Source organism: Mercenaria mercenaria, chromosome 9 (assembly GCF_021730395.1).
Source record: "Mercenaria mercenaria strain notata chromosome 9, MADL_Memer_1, whole genome shotgun sequence".
Lineage (NCBI taxonomy): Eukaryota > Metazoa > Mollusca > Bivalvia > Venerida > Veneridae > Mercenaria > Mercenaria mercenaria.
This window is the reverse complement of record NC_069369.1, coordinates 46505523-46526957: the sequence shown is the minus strand read 5'-3', so window position 1 is coordinate 46526957 and position 21435 is coordinate 46505523. Positions and strand designations below refer to the sequence as shown.

Sequence of the window (21435 nt, the reverse complement as noted above, 5' to 3'; positions counted from 1 at the left end):
TCATTTCGGATACATTTTTATTACATGTTTAAGCGAAATGAGCCGTGCTATGAGAAAACCAACATAGTGGCTTTGCGACCAGCATGGATCCAGACCAGCCTGAGCATCTGCGTAGTCTGGTCAGGATCCATGCTGTTTGCTTTCAAAGTCTATTGGAATAAGACAAACCGTTAGCGAACAGCATTGATCCTGACTAGACTGCGCAGATGTGCAGGCTGGTCAGGATCGATCAATGCTGGTGGCAATTGCACTATGTTGGTTTTCTCATGGCGCGGCTCAAATATTATGTGTGCCACTGGTATTTATCCTAAACAAAATCCCACCCTACGGCCTTGATAAGATTACTGACTTTTCTTATTATTAATGTTATACATCACACAAATAGCTGCCATCACTTATAACAGAGCTATACAGACATGTACATGTACTTAAATAACTACCTGAACCACTGTAATAAAACTGACCGGTCACTTATACGTGTATACCTATTCACACAATGTAATGCGTCAATAACTTTACATTATGAACAGTGTATAGATAAAACAAGTACAGGTTGTTTGGAAAAATATCGTTCCCTTTTTTATTTATCTATAGGATTTTAATCTTAAAATGTTATTTTTTCCTTAAATAAACAGATTTTGTCACTTTTTTCGACTGGAATTAAAATATTTAAAACTTCCGTAAAGTGATGATATTATATTTTCACGGAAATTTAAACATTTTATTTTTTCAAGAAAATATACCCTGGCCCAGATAAAATAAGAAAAACATCTTGATAGGAACAGATACAAATCAGTTTCTGCTGTAATAAATTAACTAATACATTGGTTTATCACTGACTCGAAACGCTTTGGGTATTGTTTAAATACTTAAGGAGAAATTTGCATTTGAAATGTAGGCTAGAAGCATATGATAGTGTCCGAAGTCCTTTATAAATAATATTCAATGCTGTATTTTTCTGTTTCAGAATTTATCTTCGCCTGCCACAATGCAGCAGCCTGAAAGATATGCTGACTCTCAAACAGTGGATGGTACTCTCATGTGGAGTGTTCTTAATTTTGATTCTAGTCATTCTCTTCATTCACTCATACTACCTAGATGACAGTGACGTCAACTCAACAACACAACATTTCTTACCCACCGTAAACTACAAACCTGGCAAGGCATTCTTTTCATATGGTCCCAACGTTCATTATGGGGTTGTGTTGGACTGTGGAAGCAGTGGTACCCGTGTTTATGTATACGTCTGGCCGCCACATTCCGGTAACCCGAAAGATTTACTCAGTATACAACAGTTGAAAGACCAGCACAATCAACCTGTAGTCAAAAAAATCTCACCAGGTATAGTTTTAAACAATCAAGTTGGCAAAATATTATTGACAATCTCTCTCCCTTAAAAGACTTTTAAAGCCACAGGCCCCTGTACGAAGGAAAATTGCTTTGTTGGAAAAAAAAAGAAAGAAAAAAGATATATTTGTCTAGCAGAAAAAGAGTTTGGTAAACTCAAGGAAATTTTAAACTTAGGAGGTGAAAATGCGTAATAAATCTATGTATGTTTTTGTTGTGTTTTCTTTACTGTTTACAAACAAATTTTCAGTTGTAAATGATATATAGCACGTACATTATGTATATACTATGTATAAATGCCAGTTTACCTGTGTACTGTTAAATTTCAAATCATAAACAGTAGCAAAGATGAGACCTTAATACAGGTAAATTCAGAATACTGTCTGGTTTAATTACAAAGAAAGTTTGTCTTTTAGATTGAATTTAAGCACAGACTGCAACTCTTTGAAGTAAAGACTATTCAACGATTTTGAACCAATTATTTTGTAAAAAAATAAATTAAAAAATCACCAAATCAAAGAAAGAAGGAATTGTTTTGCATGAAAATTAAACAGAATATAACATGTATATTATTCTACAAAACAATTGTCAGTTTACTGAAATATGGCTTGAATCTGGAAAAGAACTGCATGGTGGGGCCACACTTCTGGGCAGTTCAACATCTTTAAAAAAATCAATTTCAAGGAAATGTAACATATCTCTATGTTCCACATAACTAGCTTCAACATGTTTTTTTAGAAAATTTTGAATTTTGTTTATTATTATTTCTTTACAAATGGCATTCTTTTTTAAAAGGGAACAACTTTTGGATAATATTTTAAGTTCCAGTTATGCAGAACAGTATGGTAAATTATGTATTATTGTCCATAAGTATTGATCTGGCACTAATGAATATTCCGTGTGTTTCCGTAAATTAATTTTTGGCATCCAAACCTAAATAGCGATACAAATATCGATACAAATATTGAAAAAGCAATACAAGATAAATTATACGTTTCTTTATCACCAAGTATACTAAAAGCAATATCGATAAAATTACACTACAAAAATGTACATTGAATTTATAAAAACGATCTGAACTGAATTCGAACCCATGGTAACGTGTGTGGAAGCCAGAGAGCTTACCACTTTGCCACCGTGCCATTAGTAAATTGTATAGGTTATTTTGATTAATGCAGAGATTTTCAGAAAACAAATATAGCGTAAAATAACGGAAACGCTCGAAAATATGACGAAGATTAATGAGTGCCATGTCAATACTTACAGACAATAGACAGTTGTTAGAAGTTCATTTTTATGCCCCCGGCATCTACTGATGCGAGAGGCATATAGTGATTGTCCTGACTGTTCGCCGTCCGTCCGTACGAGGTTAACCAAATGGGACCTTTTCGTCTAGCATCAATACCCCTAACTAGAATGACTTGATACTAATGCAGATGTAACCTGTGACCATACCTCATCTTCAGACATCACCTGACCTCAGTTTGACCTTGACCTTGAACTTGAACTTGACCTCGTTTTGGACTTAGGTTGCTTTGTAGCGACAAGGATGCCACCGGGGGCATCAAGCGTTTATTGAACGCAGCTCCTTGTTTATAATTAATATACCAGTACATTGTATTTACTTTTTATTGGTTGAATCATGTCAATTTCATAAAGTCATTATGTTCATTTCTTAAAGTAGTTTCTTGGATTTAATGGCAAATGGCAATCTGTCAAAAATTTCATATTCACTCACAGCAAAAATTACTATATCAACGAAAATCTTAGGTATTTTTCAATTTTAGGGCTCTGCCATTATTGCAAATACATGAAAAAATACATAGATCTAGTTCTAGGACTATTACAGTATCATATGAAAAACTTTGAACTATCTGGATTTATTATGATTGTTTCTTGAAGGATGGCTTCTTCCTGGAGTTTGTTTTTCAGATTCTGTGGCATTAGTCAGTAATCTGGTAGCATAAATGACATGTTACTTTTGAGGTTCAGTTTTCATATAAAAAAATGCCTACTTTAGATGATTTGGTTCTGTTCAGTTTCAAGTATGTAAACGTGGATCAAAACCTTAATGTGTTAAACACATCTTCAGTTATTATATTTGCATACCAATTTATTTTCAGGCTTAGATACTTTTGAAGATCATCCAGAAGATGCCAGTGAATATTTACGTCCCTTGCTTGAGTTTGCCAGTTCACATATACCAAAGAAACAACACAAAGAGACATTACTGTATATACTTGCCACGGCAGGAATGAGATTACTACCTGAACAGTTAGTACAGTTCAAATATACAAAAATGCATAGAGATATTACTGTACATACTTGCGGAACAGTTAGTAGCATTGGCATAATGTGGATTATGTATATTTTGTATGGCATTTATTTCATGATTTGATAGTCAGCACCCTTATTTGTATTCTTAAGAATTTGTAACTCTCGATTGGTTACATTTTGGTCAAAATTCCAGTCAATATTAATGACTGTTTTTGAATCGGAAAGTACATATTTAGCTAAAACAGTGGCACATATTACCAAGTCTAAAGTTGATGCTTTTTTATGCCTCAAAAGGGCTATAACTAACACTGTGAGTCTCAGCTTTACATGATTGTTAACCTTTACCCTGCTAAATTTCTAAAATGAACTGGTCCATCATTCAATTTGGGCAATACCATTTATTATTGTACCCCCCGACAACAAAGTTGTAAGGGGGTGTATACTGGTTTCAGGTTGTCTGTCTGTCCGTCTGTCTGTCCGTAGACACAATCTTGTACGCACCATCTCTCCTCATCCCCTTGACACAATTTAATGAAACTTCACACAAGTGATCAGTAACAACAGTAGTTGTGCATGGGGCATGTTAGGTTCTTTCAGAAAAAAAATTTGCATAGTTACGGGACTTTGTTTTTTGTTACTATACTATATACATAGACAATCTTGTGCGCACCATCTCTCCTCATCCCCTTGACACAATATAATGAAACTTCACACAAGTGATCAGTAACAACAGTACTTGTGCATGGGGCATGTAAGGTTGTTTCAACGACAAAAATTGCAGAGTTACAGGACTTTGTTTCTTGTTTACATACTATGTACATACAGTCTGCATATGCAATCTTGTGAGCGCCTAATCTTCCGAACCCTTGCACACAATTTAATGAAACTTCACACAAGTGATCAGTACCAACCCTAGTTGTGCATGGTGCATGTTACGTTCTTTTAGGTAAATATTCTGCATAGTTATGGGACTTTGTTTTTTGTTTAATATACTGTGTACATACAGTCTATATACATACAGTCCACATAATTATGCAATCTTGTGTGCGTCAAATTGCAATGTACTGTGTCAGTGCATGTGGGGGGTACATTCATCACCTTTAGTGATAGCTCTAGTTATTCAAAGGGGTGTTCACTGAAAATTTACTGACTGAATAGCTAACAGTGCATACCATGATTAGCCTGCACAGATATGCAGGCTAATCTTGGTCTGCACTGGTCGCAAAGGCAGAATCACTTGCCGCCAACAGGCTAAAGGTTAAGCATCATGAGAAGTATGTTGCACACAAGAGTCAGGTTTGTACCTTTGAGGCCAAGATCAAAAGTAAGGGCACTTGTTATTTACAACTACTAGTGACAATATCCTTTTCATACCATTTAGGGCAGATATATGTGTATTCTGGGTTCTGACTGGTTTAAATCTAACTAACAGCTATGATTAAAGAAAAGCTTTAATGTTAGCTCTTGAGACTGGGTAGAGGACATACTAGGACCTTTATTTGAGTCGCACCATGAGAAAGCCAATATAGTGCATTTGCGACCAGCATGGATCCAAACCAGCCTGCGCATCCATGCAGTCTGGTCAGGATCCATGCTGTTCGCTTTCAAAACCTATAGCAATTAGAGAAACTGTTGGCGAACAGCATGGATCCTGACCAGACTGCGCGGATGCGCAGGCTGGTCTGGATCCATGCTGGTCGCAAATGCACTATGTTGGTTTTCTCATGGTGTGGCTCATTTAATGAATCGGTGTTATATCAGCTTAATGAAATTGTTGCATCCACAACTTCTTCAGTAAATTTTATTCTACTTCTCTCTTTCAGATCACAAAAAGCAATTCTGCAAGATTTACATAGGGACATTCCAAAACAGTTTGATTTTATTGTCGCTGAAAATAACTTTGAAGTAATCAGTGGTAAACAAGAGGGGGTTTATGCATGGATTGCTGCCAACTATGCCCTACAGAAGTTCAGTCATGGAGATGATGGTAATGTTTCTTGTTAACGATGATTGTATTGCAGCTGTAGATATTATGTATGATTTGGTCACCTGCTGCGTGGGCGGGCACATTCTTTGAAGTTGTTCACTAACTTGAGCATTGATCAGCATTCAGTATGTTGATGGCATTATACAAGACTCAGAAGTTATGGCAATTGAATTACTAAATATTGCAAATATGGACTATGTCAGCTCTCTAACTAGAGTAATTCTTGTCCAGTGGTCGCCAAACTAATTGTAAATTTCATTCAGTTTGATACCTAGCTTGACCTGCAGTTTTGATACACTGTGAACTCATATTAAGTTCACTTGCCAATGGATAAAATTTTGTGGTTTTAACTATTTCATGGTTGCTAAAATTCATAGATTTCGAAGTTTGAAGAGAAAGTACATAGGAATTTTCTTTTTTCATTGGGATTTTATTTTATAGATTGATACAACCAAGAAATTAACAAAAACTAAAGTTTAGTCTCCAGTGAAAGTTAATGTTTAAATCATAAATCAAATTGAATGCAGGTCATGAAGTGTAACATTTCCAGTCTTTCTCACTCTAGATCACCCATTGGTTGCTGTGGATATTCCTGGTGAAAATGGGGCAGTCAGACAGCATGTAAGGCGGAGAACTGTTGGAATGATTGACATCGGAGGTGGATCTATGCAGATTGCTTATGAATTAACAGCCAATGTAAGTGATGTAAATACTCGTGGCTTTTATTCAGTCTTTGAGATTACTGAAACTTGTCCAAATTAAAACTTTCATTAAGACCTATGACCTTCGTCGTAAAAATAGAGCAGATAGAAATGATATGATTTTAAGCCTGAATTGGCAAATATTGAGCCCTCCAAAAATTTTATTGAGTCAGTGAGTAACGTTTACAAAATACAAAAGTTTTTATGGGGGCTTATTTTGCTGTTGACTAGAGTTGCCAAGTGAAACAGATATTCTAACATAGCATGAAAAATAAACATTGTTGACAGTTTACTCTACTGTAACCATACTGGAGAGAAAAGGTATTCTCAAGGGAACCAAAGAAATTGGTGACAAACATTTACTCAGATTGATAAACACTACAAATACGTGGCAGGGGAGGTTCTGTTTTCGCTCTCCTGGATCATTTGCAAGACTCCTGACCAGATGTACTGATATTTTATTTTTCAGATTGATTCTGTACCAAAGCATTTGATAGCTGAATTCAATCTAGGGTGTCTGAACTCAGATGTAGACCACACATACAGAGTTTATGTAACAACTTTCCTAGGTAATGAAATATCTTTATAAGTAAAATTGTATCTGTAAAATTAATGTTGTGTAAGCTGATTTTAATGAAAACTTAAGACTAGTCTTAATGCTTAAATCTACTCATAATATTTAATTTTTAGCTCACCTGAACACAAAGTGCTCATGGTGAGCTGTTGTGATCACGATGTATCCGGCGTCTGTTGTGTGTGCGTCCGTCCGTCCGTCAAGTCTTCAGTCCGTCGTCAACATTTGTGTTTAAACGACATCTCCTCCAAAACCAATGAATGGATTTTAATGAAACTTGGCCATAATGTTCCTTGGGTGGTCCTCTACCAAAGTTATTCTAACGGTTCCGCTTGGTTGCACATAGGGGCTGCCAGAGCTAAAAATAGACATGTCTTACTAAACCAATGGTCCGATTTTGAAATAATTTCATACAAATGGTCCTTATGTGACCCTCTACCAAGATTGTTCAAATTATACAGATTCGTCAAAAAACATGGCCACTGGAGGGCGTGGTCACTTTACCAGGATGTTTTTAGTGGAAACTTTAAAAATCTTTTTGTATGTCAAAAACCATGGCTGCCAGAATGCGTGGTCACTTTTCTTCTCTAAATCAATAATAGCTAGAGCCTTGATATTTGGCATGTGATATCAGATTTGTAATGTCTACCATAATTGTTCAAATTATTGCCCTAGGTTCAAAAGTGTTTGTGACATGTATATAATATAGGCTAACGTAGAAGAAACCTAACTCTGTACTTATACAAACACACTTGAAGCCTTGTACACAGGTGAGTGCTTGAGGGTCAATGACCCTCTTGTTTGTTTAGTTAGAATGTCCTCTGTGACTAAGTGTTCTTACTTTGAAGTGGTTAAGGGTACTGACTTTGAAAGGAACATGTTACGACTTTAAAATGGTCAAGGGAATGGTAAAGGGTGCTGACTCTGAAATGCTGACTCTGAAATGGTTTAGAGTGCTGACCTTAAGAAAGTTTAGGGTGCTAGCTTTAAAAGGGGTAAAGGATGCTAACTTTGAAATTGTATGGTACTGACTTTAAAATAGTTTAGGGTGCTGGCTTTAAAATGGTAAATGATGCTGACTTTGAAATGGTTAAGAGTGCTGATTTTGAAATAACCTGAAAATATCACTGAAAAGGATGTTGCCTTGAAAAACTAGTATTAACACATGACCTTCTTACATATTCTTGTTTCCTAGGTTATGGTGCTAATGAAGCCAGGGAGAGATATGAAGCAATGCTTGTATCAAAAATAAAACAAAAAGAAAAAGACAGTGATAGAGTAAGAAGAGCAGCTGTTGGAGATAAATCATTCCCTGAAAAACATGAAATTATTGCCAAAGAGTAAGTATTTGTTTGTTTGGTTCGTACTTGTTAAATACCATTTTTCAACAGTACAGTGGAATCAGTAACATTTATGGAGGGCTGACTGCAGTGGATTGATGGTTGAGTCAAACAACAAAATTAAATCCCAATGAACAAATAAAATTCTCTTTCATTCAATCTCCGCAAATTCATACCCCTACAAAATGTACATTTTGGCCATGAAATTTCATGTCCACGGAAGTAAATGATGTAACAGTATTTTTTGCTATGTGACAATGGTCCGTTTACCTGCCTGGTTTTCTTGGAGTCTGTACAAGCTTAGCTTGTTCTGTGCAATTAGTTTATACTGGTTTATTTTAGCTTGATTTTGTTGAAAGCTAGAATGTTTATTTGAATCTCTCGCAAGTTTGTTTCCTAAAAAAAAACAGTATATGTGTCATAGGAGGAAGCATTGTTGTGATTCCAGTTGGGCTTGAACCCACAAGCATCCTCCCTGGCCAGGTGGTTAAGGTTGCTGACTTGAAAATCACTTGCCCTTCACCAATGTGGGTTCAAGCTGCACTCAGGGCATTGAATTCATTATGTGAGGAAGCCATCCAGCTGGCTTACGGAAGGTCGGTGGTTCTACACAGGTGCAGTGGCTCTACACAGGTGCCCGCCCATGATGAAACAATGCACGGAGGGCACCTGGGGACTTGTGTTTGCCGGACTGTAAACTGAACAAAAAACGAACCCAACCACTCCTGCAGTTAAGAAACAACTTCCTTACATTAATTTGAGGCAGAGAAAGACTTCAAGGCGATCAAAGTAGCTTGGAGATTCTACTCAAGCTCAATACCTGCTGAGCTAATCAGACTTTTACACTTACTGTATGGCGTGCTAGTCAGTAACAAAAACTGTTGACCAGCAACCATAAGTGAATTGTTGCAAGAAAATAGAGCAAAATTTTTAGCAAAATATATAGTTTAATGTGGTTTGGTCATATATCACAAACTATGGACTGACAATTTTTATAAGAACGCATGTAGTAAAGCTAAGTTATATAAATTTTTATGCCCCCAGCATCTACTGATGCGGGAGGCATATAGTGATTGTCCTGTCAGTCTGTTTGTCCGTCCGTTTGCCGTCCATACGAGGTTAACCAAATGGGACCGTTTCGTCTAGCATCAATACCCCATACTAGAATGACTTGATACTAATGCAGATGTAACCTGTGACCATTCCTCATCTTCAGACATTACCTGACCTCAGTTTGACCTTGACCTTGACCTCATTTTGGACTTAGGTTGCTTTATATGGGCCATCTCTTGGTTAACCAAATGGGACCGTTTCGTCTAGCATCAATACCCCTTACTAGAATGACTTGATACTAATGCAGATGTAACCTGTGACCATTCCTCATCTTCAAACATCACCAGACCTCAGTTTGACCTTGACCTCGTTTTGGACTTAGGTGCAAAATCTATCAACAAGGATGCCACTGGGGCCATCAAGCGTTTATTGAACGCAGCTCCTTTTTCAAATTTTAGTGTAGAGCTATCAAACACATGGTGTGGTCTGTTTGTTGTTTGCAGTCTTGTAGAAAGTCAGGGTCAAATTTTTTAAGTATGTTTTCCAATATTTATGTGCATGTAAGCCATTTTCCCTGCAAAAAGAACTGCCCAAAATTTAATAATTTCATTTACAGAAATATACTTGTTATGATTGTGTAATATTTTGACACAAATTTTAACACCCTTAATTAGATGTTGATTCTGCTGTTTTTAGCTCTATTATTCGAAGAGTAGGGGAGCTATCCTACTCGCCCCGGCGTCGGCGTGAGCGTCACACAAATGTTAAAGTTTGCATACCACCGCAAATATTTTCAAAGTCCATTGAGATATTGCTTTGGTATTTTGCATACTTGTTTATCATCATGACCCTAGTCTGTAAAAAGGAGGAGGCAACTCTATCAAGCATTTTGACTGAATTATGGCCCCTTTTCGACTTAGAATATGCTTTTTGTATGTTAAAGTTTGCATACCATCCAAAATATTTTCAAAGTCCATTGAGATATTGCTTTCATATTTTGCATACTTGTTTACCATCATGACCCCAGTCTGTAAAAAGGAGGAGGCAACTCTATCAAGCATTTTGACTGAATTATAGCCCCTTTTCAACTTAGAATATGCTTATTGTAATGTTAAAGTTTTACTCATAGCTTATATTATACTATCAAGCACTGAGAATAGTCGAGCACGCTGCCCACTGACAGCTCTTGTTTGTTTTACAGATTGTTCAACAAGTCCCCAGAATATGTTATAAAATCATCAGGGAGGAGAGATAGACCAGCTGTCAGACTGCAGCAAGCCCCTCCCCCTTCCACAGACCCATACCAAAACATTCCTGACCCATGTTTGCAACCAGGCCTTACTTTGCCAGCAAAAGAGATCTCGATCAACGGTAAAAAGGTGACATTCTCAGGAACAGGGGAATATCATAAATGTCAAGAAGCGGTACTACCCCTATTGAATCTCTCTCAGCCATGTGATATGTCCCCGTGTTCAATGAATGGAGTTCATCAACCAAAAATATCCTTCGGCAACAGTGAGTTTTATGGGTTCGCCGAGTTGTGGTATACGATGGAAGACGTGTTCAGGATAGGCGGCCAGTATGAACACGATGTCTTTGATGCACAGGCTACAGTAAGTAGACTTATGTACAGTGGAACATTGCTTGCCCGAGCACTGATTGCTTGAGCATTGGGACTCCACCAAGAAATTATGTGGTCCCCCATCATTTTCCTTACATTTCTGTTTGTAGATCACTTGAGTCTAGGATAATTTAAGCACTTTTTTTCCTCCTTTTGCATTCTTAAGCAATCAGTATTTCACATTATTTTCATTATTTTTGCTTGGTATTTTTAACAAAATCAGGAGTAATAAATGCCATGGTATTTGCAAAATGTCTTATGTATAGGTTTTTCATACTCTTTTGAAACTTGTTCCCTTATGTTAAAAGGAGGTGCATTAGTTTGGAGATAAAGTGTTACTCTTTAACTAGAGGTAATAGATTTGAAAACCATTCAGTCATGGAATAGGTATCCACAAATATTACTGGTCAGAAACCCAGAAGGCACCAAGCCTTAATCATATACATTACAAGAACCTGATACCTGTTCATGAAGATAATACCAACCCTGACCTTTGTACTTATGTCAGATTTTGCTGTATCAAATTTTTATCAAGCTTCATTGAGAATTGAAATGTTATTTTCTGTAGATATTGGACATGGCAAATTGTAATGTTAAATTCACAGTTTTGTGACCTAACTTGTAAAATTAGTTGTTAATTAAGAATGCCATTGAATAAATCATTATATATTTATATAAAGATTATATTACATTGATACAGCCTGAATGGTAAAGTGATATAGATCTGAAGGACAATGATTTTATTCAGTGACAGAATCATTTTCTCGATTTTAACGCAGTATCAAGGATTATTATCTACATCGTTGAGGACATCCAGCAATTATTTGCATGTTTTGTTGTCCTGTTTTGTATGGTTTTCTTTTACAAGGAGCAGCTATGATGTTTGACACTATGACATAATAATTGTGACATACATAGTGATTTTGGCCGCATAATTTTGTCACAGTTTCAGTCCTCTTTGTTGAATAGGAAAATAAATTGATTTTTGTTTAAATATAAGCCAAATGTTAACTCTTGGGGGCATACCCTATTCATGTATTTACCTTTCATTATTTGCTAGGATTTCTGTGAGAAGAGATGGTCACTTTTACAAGAAAGATACAATAAGGGACTGTACAAAAAAGCTGATGAAAACAGATTTAGGTGAGCATCTAATATCTTGTTGTGCAGTTATGAAATGACTAATCCATGATCCATTTTCCTGAATGCTTTTCAAATTAGAGATAATTTGGCCGATGGTGAAAGCTAGAGAGTCATTTATACTCTCATCTTGTTGAATTCCAGTTCATTGTTTCTATCCAGGCTCCTGCTTGAGTCAGAGGTATTACCCAGGTTCTTACACAAGATGGAAGAAAGCAGTTATGGCTTGTAAACAATGAAGTGTAATGAAAACAAAGCAAGTAGGCTTAGATGGTGATATGATTATGAAACTTTTCAAAAGCAGATTTTAAAAATCTGTGTAAAAACATTATGTATGATTTCACGATATTATTGCAGAATGCAGTGCTTCAAGTCAGCCTGGATGACTACAGTATTACACAGAGGCCTCAAGTTTCCTGAAACTTACAAAAACCTGATTTCTGTCCAGTTTGTGAACAACAGAGATGTTCAGTGGACACTCGGAGCTCTGATACACAGAACACGATATTTACCTCTCAGGTATTCATTGTTTACTGTACTGAATTTCTTTGTTCTTACGGGCTTCAGTTTTACTCCAGTCATTAAGTAAAGGCCTAAAATATACAAGTTATGTTCAGAAAGAATTTTCAGGGCCATCTCTGAAGTAATTATTTTTATGCCCCCGAACCGAGGCATATTAGTTTTCAACTGTCCGTCTGTTCGTTCGTTCGTTAGTTTGTTCGTTCGTCACAATGTTAACTTTTTGCATGAAGGCACTTTACTCGCGAACCGCTGCACCCAGGACCTTCAAACTTCACATGCTGATAGTTCTTATTGAGTACACGACCCCTACTGACTTTGGGGACACCAGGTCAAAAGTCAAGGTCACCAGGTCAAAGGTCAAGGCGCTGCGGGGGCATTTGTCACCATTAGTGACATCTCTTGTTTTCTATTAAGAAAGAACTTTGTTACACTGTAAACAAAAAACAATAGAAAACAATTAACCGGGAAGTGACAGGATAAGGTCATTTATCCAGAAAATCTAGAATAATCCTTTGTAGCTGTTTTACAGGTAACGTAAATGTTGTGGGGAATCCATTGTATCCAGTATATTTAGTACTAAACAGTCAGCACTACCGTCTTTCTTGAGGTTAATTTTGACAATAGGTTGGTTTTGATTTAAAGTAATTAAAAGTAATAACATGAAATAAGCAGCAATGTAAGGGCCGCAACTGATATTTGGCAGGCGAATTGTGAAAAATCGAGCAAAGATCTATACATTTTATTTTTCCATACTACTGAATATAGGAAAATCTACCACTGTGAAGTGTTCAATTAAAATTCATACACTGGAACTTTTTCTGTATACAAAAATGACATTTAAAAGCGGAATTTTTACATAGAAACCCATTGTGAAAATTTACCTTAGGACAAAATGTTTTCAAGTCAGTCTTAACAAATAACACTGCAGGGTGGTTAAGGTTGCTGACTTTGATTGACTTGCCCCACACCATTGTGGGTTGATTTCTGTTTGTGAAGTCATGTGAGAAAATCATCCAACAGCCTTGTAGTAGGTTTGTGGTTCTACCTAAGGTGCCTGAAATAATTCCCACACGGATACCTTGGGTCTTCTTCTGCTATTGAAAGTTGGAAAGTTAACATATAACCTGAATTGTGTCAGTAAATGTTAAAACCCAGCAAAACAAATATACTTTTATAATTTGATATATACTTTCTTACATTTAAAAAATGTTCTAGGCATATGCCCCTTAAACAGAATATTTAGAGCTATTTCAGCCGAATTATATCAACCTTTATCCATTAAACAATATTATGTGTCAGGTATAAATTTTGCTTCTCTTTCAGAGAAATCGAGGGTTATGGGGAATCAGATTTCAAGCCAAGCTGGTTTTCAACTTCACATATCATTTACAATGAATACCTGTTACTTGTTTGCTTTTTTGTTGTGGCCATGGCAATTTGTATCTACATTAGACGTTTGAAACTGTGTTCACCAAAGCTGCCACGTTCTGACATGAGCCGTGTGCCGTCAATGTCATATTTCATGACAGAAATGGATCAAGTTGAGCAAGGAGTACGACTGATGAACAGTTATACACATCCATGATATATAGTTTAGTACACATTAGGTTTCTAAAATCGGGTCCATAAAAGCAGCAGCATTTTGACATCAGTCATGTAATGGATGTCTTATTTTGTTACAAGAATGGATAAAGTTGAGCAGGAAGTAATATATCGATGTTTCTCATTATAGATCTGGTGCAGTCATTCTGCGCATGTCACAAAATTATTATCATTGGAGCGCACAGCAAAAATATGCAGATTTTTGCATGTCTGCAGGCATTCAGTGTACAATATGTATAGCATACTGACTAAAGGTTAGGGTTAGCATTACGAGGGTTACAAAATACATACATTAAAGATACAAGATATTCAAATTGTGTGAATCCAGTATATACTGGAGTTTGTAATATATCAGGTGCACCAGATCTGTGTTTAGTCATAGTCGTAATATATTTATCCTTAATTTATGTCCAGAACATATTCAGTTTTTAAAACAATGTTAATCAAAGCTGCAGCATTCTGACACATGTTGTGTGATGTCAGTGTCATAGGTTATGACAGAAATAGATCAGTGTTAGAAGGGAGTCAGGCTGATGAAGAATTACACTTGTGCTCAGCAATGGTTAATTCTACAAAAAAGTATTTGTTATAACCAAAGCAGGCGTGTCCATTCTTATTTTATCAAGCCAGCTGAGAAAGGAGTTGCATGTAACAATAATTTATCAAATTCTGGATTGTTTGACAACTGTAAAGGACTTGGTTATATGCTGCTGTGGTTCTTTTCAATCGCTAAACAATACAGTAAAAATGGTGCTTCTTTTTGAAGATAGTTTAGTCTTCCAATGATGAAATGGACAACATTTTTGTAATGTTGTCAACACTCAGTCCCAAAGTTAATCTTTGAAAAATATACTTGCATTAAGCAGGCTAATGTAAGAATCAAGAGGTAATGTTTTATATTTTATATATAATATTATGATAATAATACAGTAAATTTTTATTTAAATGTATATAGACATACTGTTAAAAAAGTTAATGTGTGTATTTATATCAATATATTTTATCTTTTAGCATTGGAAAAGAGTAGAAAATCAAATTTTTATGGTACTGTTTGCAGTTTCATTTCTGCTCTGTAACTCTTGAACCCCTTGAAGGATTTCAAAGAAACTTGACACAAATGTTCACCACATCAGGATGATGCAGAGCGCATATTCTGGATGGCTCGCTTTAAGGTCAAGGTCACAATTAGGGGTCAATAGTCAAATGAGTGTGTTTTGTGTCTATCCTGTAACTCTTGAACTGCTTGAAGGATTGTAAACATTTGTGCCAAGTTTTGGCACAAATGTTCACCACATTGAGATGATATGCAGAGCTCATGTTCTGGATGTCTCTCTTCAAGGTCAAGGTCACACTTAGGGGTCAAAGGTCATCACTCTGTAACTGTTGAACCCCTTGAAGGATTTCGAACAAACTTGACACAAATGTTCACCACATCGAGATCATGTGCAAGAGCACATGTTCTGGATGGCTAGCTGCAAGGTCAATGTCAAACTTAGGGGTCAAAGCTCATACCTTTGGGCGTATATTGCTTCGCATTGGGGTGCTCTTGTTTCATACATCTAATTAAAATATGAAGCATCAGCAGTATTTACAAATAGTCCAGGATTCTTAATTACATATATCATTACTGTTTGTTCTAACTAATCTGTGACATGGTTTGTTGTGAATGGCAATTTTATTTAGCAAGATCCCTCCATAAACTCACATCATTCTAAAGGTCTCTGAGGGTGGTAGTACTTGTAGACTTCAGAAAAAAAGGTATCTATAGCATTTGTTACAAAATGCTTATTTATATCATACCAATAAAATGTCAACTTACTGTCCACTTTTTTGTATAAATAGGTTTTCTTGATATCTGTATAAATATCACACAATACCATCTAGTTTATGCATCATTCTGAAGAATTCTGACTTTATTTTAGAATGGATCATTATAAAACTTTCAGAATGTCTTAGTTTGCGTAAATGCAACATTTCTATGCAGACATTTAAAAAAAAATCTAAAAATAAATAGAAATTTTGATTTTGTTGAATCTTTACAATGAGAACAATACATTTTGGGCAGTAAAATTAACATTATGAAAGATATTTATACCATCCTTGGAGATGTTCAGAATGATGTATAGTTTATGTCTGGATCTTGTAGCATGAAGCTGCAATTCATGAAAAACCCTGTCATGGAATAGGTTGAAAATGTGAGATTATGTCAGCCTGAGTAAAAGCAATTTTTGTCCAGGGTATAAGGGACTGTACATATACCAATAGCTCATACCTGCTTAACCAAAGAATATTTAGTAGTGGATTTTTTATCACTGTGTTTTAATTTAAAAAAAATATTTTTAAGTTTTATTATTTGAGTTAGAGTGCATTTTCAGTAAATATATCAGAAATGGTTTTATTTCTGACTTCTGTTGGAATATGCATTATTAAATTTGTCCCTTGGAAAAGTGAAGCAAAATATATTTATGCATAATATTCAAGGAAAAGTATTAAGAACAGGCTAAAAAAATGTCTTCCAGTCTTATTGGTGTACATGTATGATAGATATTCCTAGGATTGAGTAAGCCTTAAAAATTTATGCCAAAAAAACCGATGAAATATCATTATCTGCCCCATATTGACTAAACCAAAGATTTTCATACAGCTTGCATCAATATTTCCTCCAGCAAGATGAAATGCAGAGCTATAAACCTAGGTCACTAGGTTGAAGGTCATGGTCACACTGTGAAGTCAGAGGTCAAATAGCTTAAATTTCTGTCTGCTTCAAATCTTATTGGAAGATTTTCATAAAACTAGCATCCTTCCTTTACCCCATTCAGGTGACATGCAGAGTGCACAAGCCAAGGCACTAGATCCAAGGTCGAGGTCACACTTGGCAGTTGACAGTCAAATAGCTTAAGTTTGTGATACTCCATATTTTCTTGACTGCTTTGAAGATTTTCATAAAACTAGCATTAAGTATTGACCTCATCCAGACGATTTGCAAAGCACATCACTAGGTTGAAGGTCAAGGGCATTTTTGGTGATCATGTTCCAGGTCACTGAGTTCATGGTCACACTTTTAGGTCAGAGATCAAATAGCTTAGATATGTGTCCACTCCATATCTTCTGAACCACTAGAACGACTTACATAAAATGAGCATCAGTTTTCAACCTCATCTAAAGGACATACCGAGTGCACAACCCATTTCACTAGGTTCAAGGTCAAGGTCACACTCGAATGTCAAAGGTCATGATAACAAATTTTACTTTTCCTGTATCCATTCGGCATCTGGGGTTATTCAGTGCCTTTAGTGACAGCTTTAGTTTTTAATAAGAAACTGTTTTTCCGAAACAGTTTGTATGAAGGAGCCGGTTTGTTACAATTTACTGTGATATCATATGTATACTGTACTTTATTGTAATTTGTTGTCTTGTTTTCATTGTTGGTAATTTTGTCTCTAAATCATCACTGCCACATTTAATGTCACATATTAGGGTAATATATCTATGCTCTGCACATAATGTAGTGGGTCATATTTCATTATTTAGTGGATTGAGCACTGAAGTGTTATAGCTACTTTATCTAATAGAAGTTATGGCAATTTTGAATTTAACCCGCGATTTGTACATCTTCATGTAAATTGTTATAACAGATTTTCTGTACAGTCAAACCCGTCTTTAAAAACCACCCTCAGGAAAGTGGTTGTTATTTTCAAATGTTCTTTATTCACAGGCTAGAATGTACTGCAAATTTTACAAGGAAAACAAAATGTTCTTTAGAGCCAGGTTGCTTCTGTTCACAGATGGACTTAGCAGAGGTTCAACTGTATATAATGTTGCATTCCTTTTTAAAAAGTTAGTCAGAAAACTCACTACACCTATATGCACATTGTATTGAATGGCAGAATTACGTTTTACATGTGTGTTATGAATGTGTATGCAAAACTTGTTAAAATAGCAGTGTTACAAATGTTGACACTGCAGGCTGTTGTTGAAGAATATTTCGTCACCTAAGCGCAAAAAGTGAATAAGTCCTTCTTTAAGTCAATGCAGTTAACCGCTTCTTGCGTTGAGGTGACGATTTATATCTTACATTTATTACGTTTTTCTGTGAATTTTTGATATCTTAGAGTGAAATATATCTGATATTTTCACTGTGAAATGGGTAATTTTAGTCGAATCATGAAATAAAAGGAAAATTTGTGTTTTACATGTAAGATCAAAATATCTTTCACTCATGAACACCATATGTTACATTTTTCCTACGTGAAAATATTGCATCTTAGACTAGTGTTCAATTGTGAAAGATATTTCAATCACACACTGAAACTTACAAATATCCTCTATATATCATACATTTCAACTGGATGAATTTTGAATACTTTTAGTGTCTTGCTCAGGTGGACCATATTTTTAGCTCACCTGTCATGTAGTGACAAGGTGAGCTTTTGTGATCGCCCTTCATCTGTCCGTCCACAATTTCTTGTGAACACTATAGAGACCACATTTTGCAATCGATTTTAACAAACTTGCACACAACTTGTGTTGGCATAATATCTTGGTTCCTTTTGAAAACTGGCCAGATCCCATCATGGGTTCCAGAGTTATTGCCCCTTAAAGGGCTAAAATTTGCTATTTTGGCTTTTATGGTTTTATTTGATACAAACTTAAAAAATATCTTTAACAACAGTAGATCTTGGATTCCATGATGAATCTGTCAAATCCAGTCATAGGTTCCACAGTTATGGCCCCTGATAGAGCTGTTAATTTTTACCATGCGAACACAATAGAAGTGACATTTTATTTTCGATTTTAAACCACACTTACACACAACTTAAGTCACAATAAGATCTCAATTCCTTTCGAAAACTGGCTAGATTCCTTCTTGGGTTCTACAGTTACTGCCCTTGAAAGGGGCAAAATTTTCTATTTTAGCCCTTTCAGCCATATAGAGGTTTCATTTATGCTTTGATTTGATACAAACTTGCACAGAATATTTATCTTGATGATCTCTAGGCCAAGTTCGAAACTGGGTGATATGATGTCAAAAACTAGGTCACCAGGTCAAATCAAAGGAAAAGCTTAACACCCTAGAGGCCACATTTATGACCCTATCTTCATGAAACTTGGTCAGAATGATTATCTTGATGATTCCTATGCCAGATTCAAAACTGGGTGATATGGGGTCAAAAACTAGGTCACCCAGTCAAATCAAAGTAAAAGCTTGTTAACACTCTAGAGGCCATATTTATGATCCTATCTTCATGAAACTTGGTAAGAATGTTTATCTTGATGATTCCTAGGCCAGCTTCAAAACTGGGTCATGTGGGGTCAAAATCTAGGTCACCACTCAAATCAAAGGAAAAGCTTGTCAACACTGTAGAGGCCACATTCATGAAACTTGGTCAGAATGTTTATCAGCCAAGTTTAACAGGTGAGCAATATAGGGTCATCATGACCCAGTTGTTATGAGATTTTGAGTAAAATAGAAGAAGTTTTTTTTTACTTGTTCTTTTTTCAAAATTCTTTATTGAACTTAAATACACAGTAAAAAAGAAAGATTAAAAACTTAACTGAAAATTATTAGAATTTTAGGCGTAAGTAGTCAGACTTCTTAAGACTATTGTCTATGTTCAGTAGATAACCTCTTTTGTTTTGTGGGCCAGTAGATCTTATATACTGGAAAAAGCTTCTTTAAACCATAAGCTATATTTTAAGGAATTTGAGGGTTTTCTTTGAATAGATCAGTAAAAGTTACTGTTATGCTGAGGGTATTTAACACGATTATTTGTATTTTTACAAAGAACATGTTTGTTGTTACTGAATGATAATCAAGGATGGTATGTATCAGTATGACAGACATATGAAAACTTACAGGGAAGCAAATTCGTTAAAGGAAATTCTTGAAATCATGCAAAAAACTGTAGTTATAATATTATAGAAAAGGCCTTTCTTGTTCATTTTTGTTTGTACATTTTCTTTCATTTGTTTGTTCATTTCATTTTTTTTATCAAATGATTTTCTGATTTGATAAGTGATTTAGATATGCATAACTTATTCCTATGTTAAATGATGAAAAAATGCCTAAAATATAGGTGCGGCTTTTACATTGGTAATCGTCAGTGTTTGTTATGACAAGTGCATATGTCCGGTGAAAACATCCAAAAATTTGTTTTCTGGAGTGGTAAATATTTTGAAAGTTGATCAATTTTTGTGGCCTTATAAGTAAATAATATTTATTCTTTAGAGTCATGTATTTAAGCCATAAAACCTATACCTAACAGACATTTTTAGTTGGAACACCGGAGGGTACTCATGGAATGCCCTCCATCCATCAATCTGTCTGTCCATCTGCAAATCTGGACCCTGCGGTAACTCAAAAAGTATTTAAGCTAAGTTCATGAAATTTGGTATGTGAATAGAGGGCAATATGTAGATTATGCACATACATGACTTATGCTTGTAGTTTTTAGTACTACACAGCAATGTTCCCCATAATTAGGCTATTTGTCGCGCACATGACCCATGGTTGTCAGTCAAAGCTCAAGGTAACTATTGAAGGTCAAGTAATATTGTTTTTTCACCGGTAGGGAACTTCAGTATTGCCACTGCAATACTCAGTCACTTGTTAAATTAGGGACCTATTGGAGCAAGCAGTGCAGGTTACTGCCTGAATAGCTTGTCTCTTGCCTCTCCGAGTTCAAAATCTTACATGTGGTGTAGAATTCTTTCATTTGAAGGAGCTGGCTTCTGGTAGGTTGGTGGTTCTACCTAGAGGGGCCACTGGAGTCTTCATTGAAAGCTGTAAAGTCACCATATGACATAAAATCATGTCATTGTGATGTTATCAGCAAAACAGCTTTGTAAAATTGTGTAAAATTTAATCACATTCAGGCTGGTTCCAAACAACGATAAAACTTTGGTGCTTATATTTATGCCTTGTGAAGTACATTGTATAGGCAGAGAGGTGTATGGAATATAGGGTAATATTTGACAAGAGACTTGCAGATGTTCATTTAATAAGGGTCTAATGGCTTTAACATGATGTATTTAGTAAAGGGAAGTACTAAGATAATCAAGTGTTAATGTGAAAGATAAGATTGTTGACTACTATAACATTACTATTTATAGAATGTGAGATTTGCGATGCTTAATTCATGATATTACATATAAAATATTTGCCACATTATATACATTTAAGTGAACAAGCACTGCTTCTGAAAAGGTATTCTTCATCCCATACATTATAGTATATATTTGCTAGTTCTTCATAAGGTATATTTTAGTTT

At 35.6% G+C, this 21435-nt stretch overlaps 1 protein-coding gene across 1 annotated transcript in view; it reads left to right on the top strand.

Annotated features, from left to right (window-relative positions):
• LOC123547034 (ectonucleoside triphosphate diphosphohydrolase 7-like) overlaps positions 1-21377 on the top strand; it is a 36547-nt gene extending 15170 nt beyond the window's left edge. Inside the window, exons 2-11 of the mRNA XM_045333783.2 lie at positions 968-1341; positions 3471-3621; positions 5448-5611; positions 6177-6307; positions 6782-6881; positions 8082-8226; positions 10481-10892; positions 11961-12043; positions 12398-12559; positions 13886-21377. Of these exons, the coding sequence (XP_045189718.2) occupies positions 968-1341; positions 3471-3621; positions 5448-5611; positions 6177-6307; positions 6782-6881; positions 8082-8226; positions 10481-10892; positions 11961-12043; positions 12398-12559; positions 13886-14147 (1984 nt within the window). The 3' untranslated portion in view covers positions 14148-21377. The remainder of the gene's footprint in view (positions 1-967; positions 1342-3470; positions 3622-5447; positions 5612-6176; positions 6308-6781; positions 6882-8081; positions 8227-10480; positions 10893-11960; positions 12044-12397; positions 12560-13885) is intronic.
• The last annotated feature ends 58 nt before the right edge of the window (positions 21378-21435 follow it).